At 49.9% G+C, this 13,845-nt stretch overlaps 1 protein-coding gene across 1 annotated transcript; it reads left to right on the top strand.

Annotated features, from left to right (window-relative positions):
* The first annotated feature begins 905 nt into the window (after positions 1-905).
* On the top strand, positions 906-10,548 carry ARHGAP40 (Rho GTPase activating protein 40). The gene is given in 10 exon segments (XM_068524728.1): positions 906-968; positions 1,560-1,603; positions 1,605-1,701; positions 4,077-4,137; positions 4,140-4,241; positions 5,767-5,857; positions 6,477-6,548; positions 8,302-8,338; positions 8,395-8,595; positions 10,390-10,548. Coding segments are annotated over 10 exon segments (927 nt in total).
* The last annotated feature ends 3,297 nt before the right edge of the window (positions 10,549-13,845 follow it).

Genomic DNA, 13,845 nt, shown 5'->3' with positions numbered 1-13,845 from the left:
TTGTTGATGTCCTCCACTAGAATGTAAAGTCATGAGGCCAGGGACATTGCCTGTCCTTCTCACTGCTGTAACCTCAGTGCCTAGAACAGACCAAGCATACACAACTATGGGGGACCACAGGCAAATCCAGAGAACAAGGAAAGGAAAATTGCTTTTATAGGGAAAAGTTGGAAATTGGGAAAGGGTGTGATAACCGAAGAGCCCATTAGAGGAAGCCGGAAGACCAAAGTATGGAGGCTTCTTATTGCTTGGGCTGCTACAGTCTTTGGCTGAGCTGAGAGAAATTTTCTTCTTCCTGACGGATATTAAGTAGAGGCCCCTTCCTGTTGGAGTTGTAGGCATAGGTCTCTTCCTGTTCGGAGCAATTGGTGATGCATGGCAGGGTGTGAGAGCTCCCCCTACAGGCCTGTTCCGTCTCCAATTCTAGCTGAGGTTTCTTTAACTGCATAGCTTGCATGTGCTATGTCCCCATTTTACATTAGGTCTTCGTCAGCTGTGTAGGCCAATATGTATATGCCCGTTGCCACTGTGCGTCCTTGGGTGGCCTGAAAGCTTAGGTTCTCTCTCTCTATAGCCATTGTCAGTGCAACTCTCATACTTTTTATTGTCATTTATATATCCTGCTGGCACTTGAAACCTGATAGGTTGTGGGCATCTTCTTTCTTGGAATAGATTTGACGTGGCATAACCCAGTGATTGAAATGATAGCCACTGAAAGCAGAAAGACCTAGGTCCCAATGCCCACTCTCCCACTTAGCAGTCACGGGATCTTGGGAAGATCTCTGAGCTTCAGCCACTCCATCTATGAAGAAAGGGTAGTGAGTGGCTCCTATTTCCCTGGGGTGTGTGAGTACCATCTGCTTCCCACATGACTAACTGGAAGCTGTCTGTAATTTGCAAAGGAAATGTCTCCAGAGAATGGGGACTTGGGTGTGAAACGGAGCCACCTCAGTTCCGGGGCTTTTGAGCCTCCTCCACATAAGGGGCCTTCACTCTCCAGGGCCCTGGGAATCCTCCAGGCTTCATAGAGGGGCTGCTCCGTGAAGTGAGAGAACATGCATACTTCTGGGCATTTCTGTCTGTCTGCCTTTCCAGCTTGAGGGCAGTAGGAAGGGACCCTGAGGGGAAAACTTGGGCCCTTGAGTGGACTTTTCCCATCAGGCCCATGGGCTTCAGCCTGGAAAATCACTTCCTGGGCAATGAACCTTAGCTAGGAAACCACATCCTGGGGCAAGGGACTTAGCTAAGAAATTACTTCCTGGGGCAAGGGCCTTAGCTAGGAAACGACTTCCTGGGGCAATGGTTCTGAGCTCTAAGCTTTTTTATTCGATCCTGGGGCTTTGAGCTTGAGCCTGGAAATCACTTCTTGGGCCAAAAGGCCTCAGTCCTCAGCCTAAGAACTTGCTTCCCTGAGTCACGATCTCAGCCCCCGTATCCTAGGCAACTGTTACTGAGGTTCCTGGGCCTGAGCATGGGCACAAGCCTGGGAAATCACTTCCTGGGGCTCTGGGCTTGGAGGAGATAGGGACCCATCGGTCCTGACAGCCTCTCTGTTCTGTTTCCCCACAGCAGCAGAGTCTGAAGGGCTGCAGGTGCAGGCTGGCGGGGGAAACCTTCATCATGGACTCCGCTTACTCCGAACAAGCTGTGCTGCTTCTGCAGAGAGGCAGGGGGGCCCCGGAGGCACCTGCACCTGTGCCGGTGATGTTGCTGCCCAGAGGGCTGGTGGCTAGGCCCTGCCTTTACGCACCAGCACATCCTGTGCCTCCCTCCTCCCCCTTTCCATGCTGCTGGGCACCCAGCAGACAGTTGTTGAATCACGCATTCTTTTAGTTCATTCAACAAATATTTACTGGGAAGCAGGGAACTACAGTCAGTTATGCTCTTCTCTATTTTCATTTATCCTTTTCTTCTTTGCTTTTATGCGTTGAAAGTCCTCCCTCATCCAGCAAACTAACTATCCACCTACATGTGTTTTTCTAGTTGTGTTTTTAAAATTAATTTTGGTGTCTGGTGTGAGAGACCCAACTTCTTAGTTTTTTTCTTTTCCAAATGTTCAGTTGTCCCAGTACAGTCCCAGACTCCCAGTAAAGTGCACAGATATTTACCTTGCACATCTTGATGTGTGTACCTGTGTAACTACCACCAGATCAAGATATGGAACACTCCTATCACCCCAAGCCTCCCCCATGTCCTTTCCCAGTTAATCCCCCCTCCCCCCAGGGTAACCAGGCGTCTGATCTCTCATCAGGAAGAGTCTTTCCCAGGTCCTCGTGCTGCTGAAGGAAGAGGTTCTTCGTTGATCATATTTTGATGTGGCTGGATAATCCTAGGTAACATTTTACTGAGGGTTTCCCTGCCCCAGGAGTTGTTCCAGAGGCATCGTTCACATGCACTGGCTTGTTTTCTTACCTCACCCTACGAGATGGGTGCTGTCATTGTACTCCCACTTTATAGACAGAAAAAAGAGAAGTGAAGCTCAGAGGGAAGTGATGGAGCTAACTGAGCCCCCAGCAGCCTGACCCACAGCCTTGCAGATTGACCATTACTCCCTCTTGCTTAAGAAATTTGCCCTCCACCCCCGCAAGAACCCCACTCCAATGTGAAAGCACTGTCTTTCCCTCGAATGAAATCTTCTTTTAAACCTTTTGTTTTGAAATAATCTTAGACTCACAAGAAGTTGCAAAAATAGTACAGAGTTCCCATGTATTCTTCACCTACTTTCTTCCAGTGTTAATATCTTATTTAACCACAGTTCATCAAATAAAATATTTAAATAATGACTTTCTATTCCTAAAGCATCGGAGATAATTAATGTTCAAAATTATCTTATCTTCTCATCTTGGTAATTTGATTTTCCCCACTCAGCTATGAATGATGATAATAATTAATGCTAAAGGGTACCACATATTGCTGACCTTTTACCGTGGATCAGTTATTAGACCAAGTACTTTATATACGTGATTGAATTTCATTCTGTTATGTTGACAGTAATTATCTATAAATAAACTAAGAAATGGTAATAGCTATAATGACTGAGTACTCAGTATATGTCAGGTGCTGTGTTTTTTGGCCGCGTGGCTTTGGGGATCTTAGTTCCTCCACCAGGAATTGAACCCTGGCCCTCAGCAGCAAAAGTGCAGAGTCCCAACCACTGGACCGCGAGGGAATTCCCTCAGGAACTGTGTTTTATATGCTTTATCCAATTTAACATCCCCAACAACCTTGTGAAGTAGATGCTATTATTAGCCCCATTTTACAGATGAGAAACTTGACTCACAATAGGGTAAAATTACCCAAACTCACAGGTAAAGTCAGAATCCGAGCCCAGTGGGTGTGACTCCATAGCCCATACAACGAGCACTAGGCTGTATTATAGCCACAGCATTATTACCGACAACCACAGCATGATTCCTTTCCCTTCTTAGAGCACTCTGATGGGGCACTGGGGAATATTCTGGTTAAGTCTTCTGGTAATACTAAAGAAATCTGTCCCCCCCCCCTCGGCATTTTTCACCTCTGATAGCAGGAATGCCTGCAGATCCCCACTATTGCCTCTAGATGGCGCAGTCTAACATAATTTATTTTTCAATTAATATTCTGTCGTTACGCAGAGTGCGGAAGAGGAGCATCGGAGCTGTGGGTGACACGGCCAAGCGTAGGGACAGATTGGGTGAGAGAGAGAGCAACAAAGGACCTGAATAGACACAATGAGGAGAGGCCTGTGGGGTGACCCGTTTCTTCCCGCCCCTCCTGTTGGAATGCAGGTAGTAAAAGCATCTTCCATTCACTGGGGCCTCTGGCACCCGAAGCGCTTTACACCCCTTAGCCCATTTTACCATCACAAAAACCTCACAAGGTAGGCACAATTTTATGATTACAAACGGGGAATTAGAGGCTCAGAATGTGACCCCATCAGTCAGAGGTAGAGCTTGGACTTGAACCTGGGATGCAGTCCTGAGCCCCTGCTCTTCTCCACTCTGCGCTTCCTCTTCCTGGTTGCCTGGGCGGACGGGGGAGCCTCAACGCACATACTGCTGCATGGCTTGAACGAGTGTTTTTCCTTTTCTCCCTAGAAATTTAGGATCCCCCAGGGCAGACTTGGCCTGACTAGGGTAGGAGACTTGTCCTTACAGGATATCAGAAGGTCCCTGCCTTAGCCCTTATCGAGCTGACCACGCTCTGTGACCTCCTGGGCTTGGACCTGAAAAAGAGCAAGGCCGGCAAACGGAAGGCGACAGGTCAGCGGTCCCAGCGCATCAAAAACCCTGAGGCTAAAGTCCCAGCTTCCTCATCGAGGGAGCTGCCTGGGGAATGTTCCACCAAAACATGCTTAGCTGCGATATTTCTTATATATATAAAATTTTGCATGTGAAAACAATTCCTGCTCGTTGTAGGACATTTGGGAAATAGAGCAAAAATACAAAAACGAAAAATGCAATTCAGGTATAAGCTCTATTAACTTTCAGGGTATCATCTTCCTTTTTGTTTTTCATGTGTGTGTATAGCCTTTTTTCACTAAATATTCTAGAATTATGGACACTTCCTAGTCACTGTATCATTCAGCTATTGTCACAGTAATGCTACATAATAAGAACCCCAAAAGTCATGACTTAAAACAATTATTTACTCTGTTTGGGGGGTGAACTGGGGGTCAGTTGGCTGATCTAGGCTGTTGGCAGGGTCTGGGTCTGCTTCATATTTCTCTCATTCTCCTGGGACCAGCAGGCTATCTGGAGCCTGTCCTTAGGGCAAGAGGGCACGAGAGGGCGAAGCCTACCACACCACGCATTTTAAACCTCTGTGTGCATCACAGCATCTACTGTTCCACTGGCCAAAGCTATCAGCTGACTGACCAGCAAGGAGTGGGAAAGTACTTCCTGCTTCTTTCATGGGAAGGGTTGCAAATTCACATGGCAAAGGATATGGATACAAGGAGGGGTAATGAGCTTGGAACAGTATTATCATTTACCACGACTATTAAACAGTCTTTGAAAACACGATTTTTAATCAGGGCACTATTTCCCTCCTTGTGGATGTGATTTATTTAACCATTTCTTATTAGTGGACATTTATTATTTCATGATTTTCTATTATAAAACACAATCACTATGGCTGCACACACAACTTTGAATGCATCTTATTTAGATTATTTTAGAATATACTTATTCAGTTCTTGGTGTATGTTAGCCTTCAGTAGTGTATGAGAGTGTTCATCTCACTGCATCACTGTCAACATTACACACTGTGATTTTTTTTGTTTGCTTCTTCAGAGACAAGAGGATGGGGGATAAGAAAGGCCAGGGGTAGGGGTTTCGCAGAGAAACACGATGGTGGTTGAAGGGAGAAGGAAGGAAATTAGAGAAGATTGGGAAGGAGGAATTTGCCCAAGAAGACTGCAAGGCAGGATGCGAAATACATTTCTTCAGAACTCAGCCTGTCCTTGCAGACCTAGACCCTCTACCCCAGGCCATTGTCACATGTCATACCCAGCACTCCCTGGGGCTGCAGCACCTTTTCCTTTGAACACCTCTTTATCCAGCTGAGATTTTCTGCTCTGTGGTGCACCTAACGTTTTCATGATCACTGAGGCCAAAAGTTCTGTTGGAGAGATGTGGAGAATTTTGAGCTCAACCATCCTCCAGAGAGCTCAGTCCTCATGCAGGGAAAAGAGTCTGATTCTAGTTACCCACGAGATCTCGCAGGTTGGAGCCCAGTTGTCATTCCAGGAAGTGAAATGCCCCTTCTGCTCTTTGACTTCCGCAGAAACTTGCCTTTTCAGCGTGTCCCTCGACACCTTGCTGGAAGCCGACCGCAGATCCCTCCCCAGCACCCAGGTCCCGCTGGTCCTTCAAGCTGGAAGTTATCCCCAGATTGGGCTCATTTAGCCCATGAGAGGCTGGCTCTGGAGCCATTATTGGGATACGTCTAGCCTGGGAGATAAGAGTGTGGACTATAGAATCGGGAGACTTGGGTTCAAATTTGGTCTCTGACATTTGGTAGCTGAGAAACTTGGGATGAATTTTTTTTGAATTTTTATCATAGGAGTCTTTAATAATGTCTTAAACTTAAAAAATTTTTGCACAATCAAATAACAGAATTTAACATTCACTTGGAAGAGAGTCAAATTATTACGGTTGACCCTTGAACAGCATGGAGGTTAGTCCATGTGTAACTTATAGTCAGCCATGGGATGAATTTTTAAACCTCTATGAGCCTTTCTTTTAGTATCTACAGAGGAAGGTTTAGAATAACAGCATGCTCCTTTTATTACGGATGAAATGAGATAAATGCACGTAAAGCTCTCAGAACAATCCCTGGCTCATGGCAGCAGCCAAGAAAGCTGTTCTTCTCATTTTGAGGGAAACCTCCTCCAAACTCTCTCTTCTTCCTGGTTTTCATGGGAGACAAACATACATGTTTGAATCCCGCTTTCCAGTGGTTGCTGGTTTAAACATTGGTTTCTTTCTCCCATAGCTGCTGTCCTGTTTGGAAGAGAGAGGGCTGGACACATCGGGCATTCTCAGGGTGCCAGGGTCAAAGTTATGGTTTGGCTTCCCCACTTCTTTGAGGCTGAGTCTCCCAGCACCCTCCTCTGTGCGTTTTTTTTAAAAAATAAATGTATTTATTTATTTATTTTTGGCTGCATTGGGTCTTCGTTGCTGCGCGCAGGCTTTCTCTAGTTGCGGCGAGCGGGGGCTACTCTTCGTTGCGGTGCGCGGGCTTCTCATTGCAGTGGCTTCTCTTGGTGTGGAGCACAGGTTCTAGGCGCGCAGGCTTCAGTAGTTGTGGCACGTGGGCTCTAGAGTGCGGGTGGAGTAGTTGTGGCACACGGGATTAGTTGCTCCGCGGCATGTGGGATCTTCCCGGACCAGGGCTCAAACCCGTGTCCCCTGCACTGGCAGGCGGATTCTTAACCACTGCACCACCAGGGAAGTCCCGCCAAGTCTTTCCTGAGACTTTTTCCCTAAAGAAAGCAGATGGGTCTTGGAAGGAAATGGTGCTTCCCGGAGTGGGCACTGCGAACATTAGTGTTACGTGGTGTTAACAGGTGTCACTGGGAAAAGGGGCTCTGTATCCAAATAAGATGGGTAAACATTGAGTTAATGAAACAAAGTTAAGGATCATTCTTTCCTACAAGACTTCTCAGAGCCTTTGATATGCTAAGACTTCCTGAAATTCCAAGTGGGACTAGAGAATATAGCATTTTTCACACTTAGTTGTTCACGGACCTCTTTTGTTGTGGAAGACATTGCATGGCACTGGTATTCTCTGGGGCACTCGTTTGGGAAACAGTCTTAAGGAGCTCCCACTGTGTGTTATGAGAGTGGGCGCTCAGCACTGGGGGCTGGGGCTGGATGTAGGCTTCACTTAGCTCCCAGCACTCTCTTGGCTGTCCTTGGGTCGAACTCAAGATGCACCTTGAGCGTGAGGCTGTGAGGAGACACCTGGTCTACTGGAATCCTTGTCTGGTGTAAACCTAGGAGCCCCCGAGAGGTCTTTGTAAGCAGGTAGTGCTGGGCTCAAGGGACCTCCTCTCCTTATGCCTTAGCTTTGGTTACAGAGACAGCCTCTTGGAATTTCTGTTCCTTTTTCAGTACACTGAGGATAATAATAGCATCTTGTGTGATTGGGGAATTACAAGAGCTAACACCTGAGGAATCATAGAGTAGAAGATGTAATACTTTTCAGTATTTGCCCTTCCTTCTTTCCATCCTTTCTGCCTTCCATCATCCATCCTCATCCACCATCCATCCATCCATCCATCCATCTTTCCATCCTTCCATTCCTTCCTCCTTCCCTTCAGCCTTACTGGCTATGTGGCCTTGGGCACATTCTCCAAACCACAGTTTCCTTCTCTGCAAAATGGGTACAATAATAGAATCCACTTTATAGAGTTGTTGTGAGGATTAAGTGAGAAGATAAAAGTATGTAAGGTGCTAACAAAGGGGCCATGAGTACAAAGAATACTTAATACATTGTAGCTGTTTTCATCTTCCCCTTTTCTTCCCATTGTCTCTGCTTCCCTATTCTTTCCTTTGCATCCTGGGCAGATCCAGACTTCAGAAAAAGGAGCTGACGTGAGGCTCTCCAGGAAAAGACCCACTTCCTGGAGTTGTGGTCCTTTCCTGCCTGGGAGCTGTGGTCTGACCCAGATGTCTCAGTAACATCTGGGGGAGCAGGGAAGTGGGAGGGTTTTGGCCACTTTTTGAGGAACAGGAAACTGAGACGCGGGTTGTGGGATGGGCTGATGGCAAAGCTGAAACCAAAACCCCTATTCCAGTCCCTGGCTCTTTCCAGGTGTCCCCAGGTCGTGCAGCATGATGTTCTGGGGAAGGTAGGGAGCACCAGGGATGTGCTGAGATTTGAGGGAGGCTCTGTGTCCCCCTCCAGGCACTCCTGGAATTCTTCCCAGTGGCCCGGGAGCCGAGCAACAAGATAATGTTGTGGAGTGTTTCCACGGAGATGGCCCCTCATCTCTTCCAGCACCGAGGGGGGCCCCCCAAACTCCCCAGGGGCAGAGAGAAGCAGCTGGCAGAGGGGGCAGCTGAGGTGGTGCGGATGAGAGAGCAATACCAGGATCTGCCCTGGACGGTGAGTGCTGTGGTCCACCACGAATGGAGGGGATGGCTCGTCCACCCAGGTAGCAGGGACAGGCCCCGTCTTCCTCCAGGTACAGCTGTCCTGATGCCCCTGCCCTCCAGGATTGTGGGTGCTGTCCTTTCAAATCCCTAGTTGTGTCTCTTGTGGGACCTTTGCTGCATCCTATGTGTAGGCCAGAGTCTTCTTCCTCCCCCTGCCTTCGCATCCAAGAGGGGTCGACACTTTCTGTCTCCACTGCCACACCTCAGTCAGTCCACTGCCGTCTGATGTACCCCAGGTTATGGGTGTTCTCTGAGCCCCCGCAAAGATTCCTTCACATCAAAGCGTTAATGATGCTGAGAAAGCCCCACCCCTGAGGCTCAGGAGCACAGGGGCTGCCGAGGCCGGAGTCAGAGGACCAGGACACCCCCGCCCCACCATGAGCCTTGCCCTGAGTGACAATCCAGAGCAAGAGGGAGGGGCAACAGTGGGGAGAGAGACCCCTCTGTGGTCTATCTGTGGTCACATGCCAAGGCCCGTGGAAGTTGAGGGTGGAGCGGGAGCACAGAGAAGACCCGGCCGGCACTCCCATGAGCGCAAGGTAGCACCGCCACCGCTGCTTGTCAGGCCACTTCACTTAGACATGCAGCCTCCTCCATCCATCTCTCCATTCGTCCTTTCATCCAGTCACCCATCCATACACCTCCATCCATCAGTCCATCCACCCACCCAGCCACCCCCCAATCCAGGCATCCATCCACCCACCCATCCATCCACCTCTCCACGCATTCATCCATCCATCCATCCATCCATCCATCCACTCACCTTTCCCCCCTCCCTTTCTCTCTCTCACCTTCCCTCTCTCACTCTCTCCCTCTCTCCCTTCCTCCCTCCTATCCTTCCCTTCATCTGTAAAGTCATAAGATAGTTTTTTTTTTTTTAATTCCAGAAACCCACAAGTGAAGCTTTCTGACTGTTTCCAGTTTCTCCCCCCTCCAAACTCAGGCAATCTTTTCTGTTCTAAATGCACCAAATGCCAGCTCATTCTCCAAACTCATCCTGCACTGCATGCCTCTGCGTTTTTGCTTAGGTAGTTCACTCTGCCTGGAATTCCCTTCCATTTTAGAAACAGCAGAAAGCTGGTACCCTCTGCTGATTCTTCAAGACCCAGTTCAAGAGTCAACTCTTCTGCTGAGAACTCCCACCCTTCCCCCACACAGGTACCCTCCTACACGCCCAGAGCGCCTTTCTTCTCTGTGATCTTTCAGCTATCTGGCCTGATGGGACTACTAAAACACTTTTTATTGTATGCAGTTTTTTAAATTCAAGAAATACCTTAATGACTTCTTGTAAAACTTTCAGGCAACACAGATGTAGATAAAGTAAAATAGAAGAATCCTCTTCCTCTCCCTCTCATACGTGTCACCTTGTTTGGGTGTCACACAGCCAGTAAACAGAGGAGCCCAGAATGGAACCCAGTTCTGTCAGAGCCCAGGGCACATGCCCTTTATTATCAGGGTCCATGGAGTCTGGATTCTCCTGACTGTCTGCTGGGTTCTGATTCGACAGAGGGGTATGGGTCGATCCGGGGGTCTTTGGGGATCCGCCAGTGAGGGCTGGCTGGGGTTCTCAAAGCCTTAGTCCACTGCAGGTGTGTTCTTGGGGACACCCCTGCTTGGGTAAGACAATGAGCACCTGTCCCACAGCAGGTGCAGTACCCTCCAGCCTCTGTCTTGGGAGATCCCTGTCAGGAAGCCCAAGGGTGGGCTCTGCTCTCAGAGTCCCCTACTCCATGGCCCCCTTTAGGGACTAAATGGCCCCCCTCCTCCCATCAAACTAGTGCTTCAGCCCCAAGTTCAACAGATACATATTGCCAAGCTCTGTTTGGGACGCTGGGACAGGGAAGAGGCCCCAGGGACCCTGGCGGCTCTGCTTCTCACCCCAGCAGCCCGACCCCCCTGCTAAGACTTGATTCTTTCTGGCCAGGTTGCCTTTCTTGGTGGCCCAGGTGTGAAAACTGAACGACAGCATTCGCCGGTGCCCCCAGCTCTGAGATGAGGGACTCAAGACCTGGCTGCGAAGGATGCACGCAGACAGGAACGAGGCGATGGACGGCCCCGAGTTGGTAAGTGAGCCCTGCACCACCGCCCCGCCCCCACAGGTGGAAGAAGAAAGGGGCAAGGGGTGGCGGGAGGGCACCTGGTGGCCGTGCCTTCGCATCCTCTGCATCAGCCGGGACTCACGACCGGGCTGCCAGGAACGGCGCTGCCGACTGTGGCCACCAGGGGGCGTCCCGGGCCCGTCGCAGCGAGAGAGGAGGCGGGGTCTTAGAAACGAGGGAGGTGACGCGGCTGAGCAAGGAGGAAACGGTGGGGCGGTGCGGGGTCTTCTGGAAGCTATCACCCCTGCCTCATTTTTAGGCAGCACTTGTGTGCTTTGCCAAGGGTTGGGAAAGTGGGGTTTGCTTTGTGGGGTGTCGAGTGATTGGGGTGGGGAGGGGGGCAGTAGAAGAGAAGGGACTTCTAAGAATACTGAGTGTTTCCAGGAGGAGTCCAGAATGGGGACGTTGGCAGTGTCGCCTTGTGCATCATGTGTATTTATGTAAACCTAGAGGAGGTGCGTCTGGAGGTGCCCTGCACGAGCTCCTGTTGTGTGTGAGGGTGAACGCATGTGCACACATGTTTCTATAGCCTGTGTTTATGTATGCACGCTTTAGGGGACATTGTGTATGTGGACATATGATCCGTGCCCAAGCAGCTGGTGTGGGTGTGTTGTGTGTGTACATCCAGTATTCTGAGTGCGGGCCACCTCCCCCTGTTACAGGAGCCTCTCCCCTGCAGGAAAGAGGGTGCTGGTGCAGGGAGAGGTCAGCCCCTCGGAGCTGAAGGCCATTGAGGGGAGTTGTGCCTGCTGTTGACCTTTCCCTTTCTGGGGTGGTCAGAGCTGGGTTCTCCAGCCTTCTCAGAGAACTTCTTGGCTCCAAATCGTAATGGTAATAGCCATGATTCATTCATTTATTCATTCATTCATTTCACAGGTATTTAATGAATGCCTACTCTAGACCAGGTACAATGTGGAATGCTAGAATCACAAGAAAAAGAACAGACAGGGGCCCTGGACCTACAAGCTCACAGCCCTGTGGAAGACATAGACATGAGTCAAATAGCCACAAAGTAAATATCAAGTTACAAGCTGTATTAGGTTGTATAAGAAATACAGGGAACAATGTGAATGTAAAACAAGGCACCTGGTATAGTGTGGGAAATGAGGTAAGGCATCTAGGCACCAAAAACTGCATGTGCAAAGGTCCTGAGTCAGTGTGGCCAAAGAGCTGGAAGAGGATCCATGGGGACGATCTGCAGCTGTCACTCCAAGATGTAAGAAATAGCTTGAACTCTCAGGAGCCTCCTTGATGGAATTGGCACAAAGGACTCTTGGACTGTTGGTCCTTAGCAAGTGTCTAGTCCAGTTCCTCCTTGTACAGGTGGGAACACTGAGGCCCAGAGAGGGAAAGGGCTTTGCCCAGAGCCCCACAGCAAATTGGGGACAGACTTTGGAATTGAGCTCAGGATATCCATAATTATCATATGATAATTATATGATACTTATATACTAATTATAATTAACATACATACTCCTACAACATTCATAATCCATCTTGACTCGGAATTTGCCCCTCACTGCAGGCTCTTGTCCTCATCTGTCACTCCTCATCCCACCACTCCCATAGCTTCCATTCTGATGCCCAGCAGGAAGGGGCCTTGTGGCAGGGGACCCATGGCTGGCCCTCCCCTAGTGCCGTCCAGCTGCCTCTTCCCTGCCTCTGGGTGCTGGGCTCCTTCCTGAGCTCCGGCTCTCTCAGGAGGGTCCATATGTCTCATCTCCCACCTGTGACCAAAAATCAGTGAGGCCGCCCCTTCCAGTCCTGGGCTCCATACGCAGTGGTTGGTCTTGCTGCCTCTAGAAGAGCCAGTGGCTTGCTTCTCTCTGTCTTACAGCAACAGGTCCACGAAGTCAGCCGACATCCTCCTCCACGAAGTCGGAGGGAATATCAGTGAGTTTCCCTGTGGGGAATGAGTCTGAGCCCAGGTCACTGGGAGCTCTTTGACCTTGAGGGCTCACTGGACCCCTCTGGGGGAGGCCAGAGTCCACCCTGAGATGAATCTCCCCCTCAGGCCTCTGTCTCCCGTGAAACCAAGTGGAACCCTGCTGTGAGGTCAAGGGTCAGCTTGTGCACGCCTTAGGATTCCATCCTGGAGTTTGGAGTTTTGCCTGGAGCTGGCATCAGACACGGAGCGGGCAGAATTTTTTGTTTAGTGTGACAGTTGTCCGTACCTCCAGTGAAATTGATGCTTCTGGGCCAGCCTAGCTGAAGTGGACCTCCTCCCGGGCCAGTGACCATGGATTCCTTAAGGAATTCTGTAAACATGTGTCCAGCTCTGAGAGTCCCCAGCTTTGTGGGGACCGAGGATGGGCATCTGTCCTCAGTTGCATTCTCTGGAGCAGTGATTCTCAAACTTGAGTGGTGCATCAGAATCACCCAGAGGGCTCTTAAGACACAGGTGGCTGGGCCCTGAGAATCTGCATTTCTAACAAGTTTCCAGGTCCTGCTAACGCAAGGACCACACTTTGAGAGCCACCAGCTAAGGAGCAGAGGCTAAAAGACAAGGCTTAGGGTGTAGTGATGCTTTGAGGGAGTGTCCTCAGGCAAAGCCTTCCAAGGGAGGGAGGGAGGGAAGGAGGAGAAGGGGTGATGTCCAGCCATGGCCACAAGGGGGCTCTGGAGCACAAATTGCATCAGAGTGGTTCCCTTTGGCTGCGGGGAGGGAGGCTGGTCTTTCCTACCTCAACCTCCTTCACCCCTGCTTCCCACAGGTGAGCATCGCCTGGACCCAGATGCTCACCTTTTAGATCTGTACCGCACCAACCCCCATGGCGAGTGGGGGTCATCAAACAGAACCCCACCTAAGCCCCTGGACTCAAAGGAGCAGCCTGGATGCCACATCCCTGCCGCTACGGGCTGGGTGTACTCGGCGTGGGAGCACAGCTACTTAGGGAGAAGGTCTAGATTGTCCTCCAAGGCGACCTTCGTCTCTGAAATGCCTCTCAGAACCCACAAAGGACCCCGCAGAACCACACACATTGAGCCCTCACTCCAGGGTGGGCTCCTACACCACGCTTGCTGTATGCCAACACCTCTTGGGGACTTAGACTTGCATGGATTTTTGTCTGTGATTCCCAGCCCTGAGGAGAATAAAAAAT

The sequence above is a fragment of the Eschrichtius robustus genome, chromosome 16 (genome assembly GCF_028021215.1).
Source record: "Eschrichtius robustus isolate mEscRob2 chromosome 16, mEscRob2.pri, whole genome shotgun sequence".
Taxonomy (NCBI): domain Eukaryota; kingdom Metazoa; phylum Chordata; class Mammalia; order Artiodactyla; family Eschrichtiidae; genus Eschrichtius; species Eschrichtius robustus.
The sequence above is the reverse complement of the archived record's forward strand: the minus strand, read 5'-3'. Positions and strand labels throughout refer to the sequence as shown.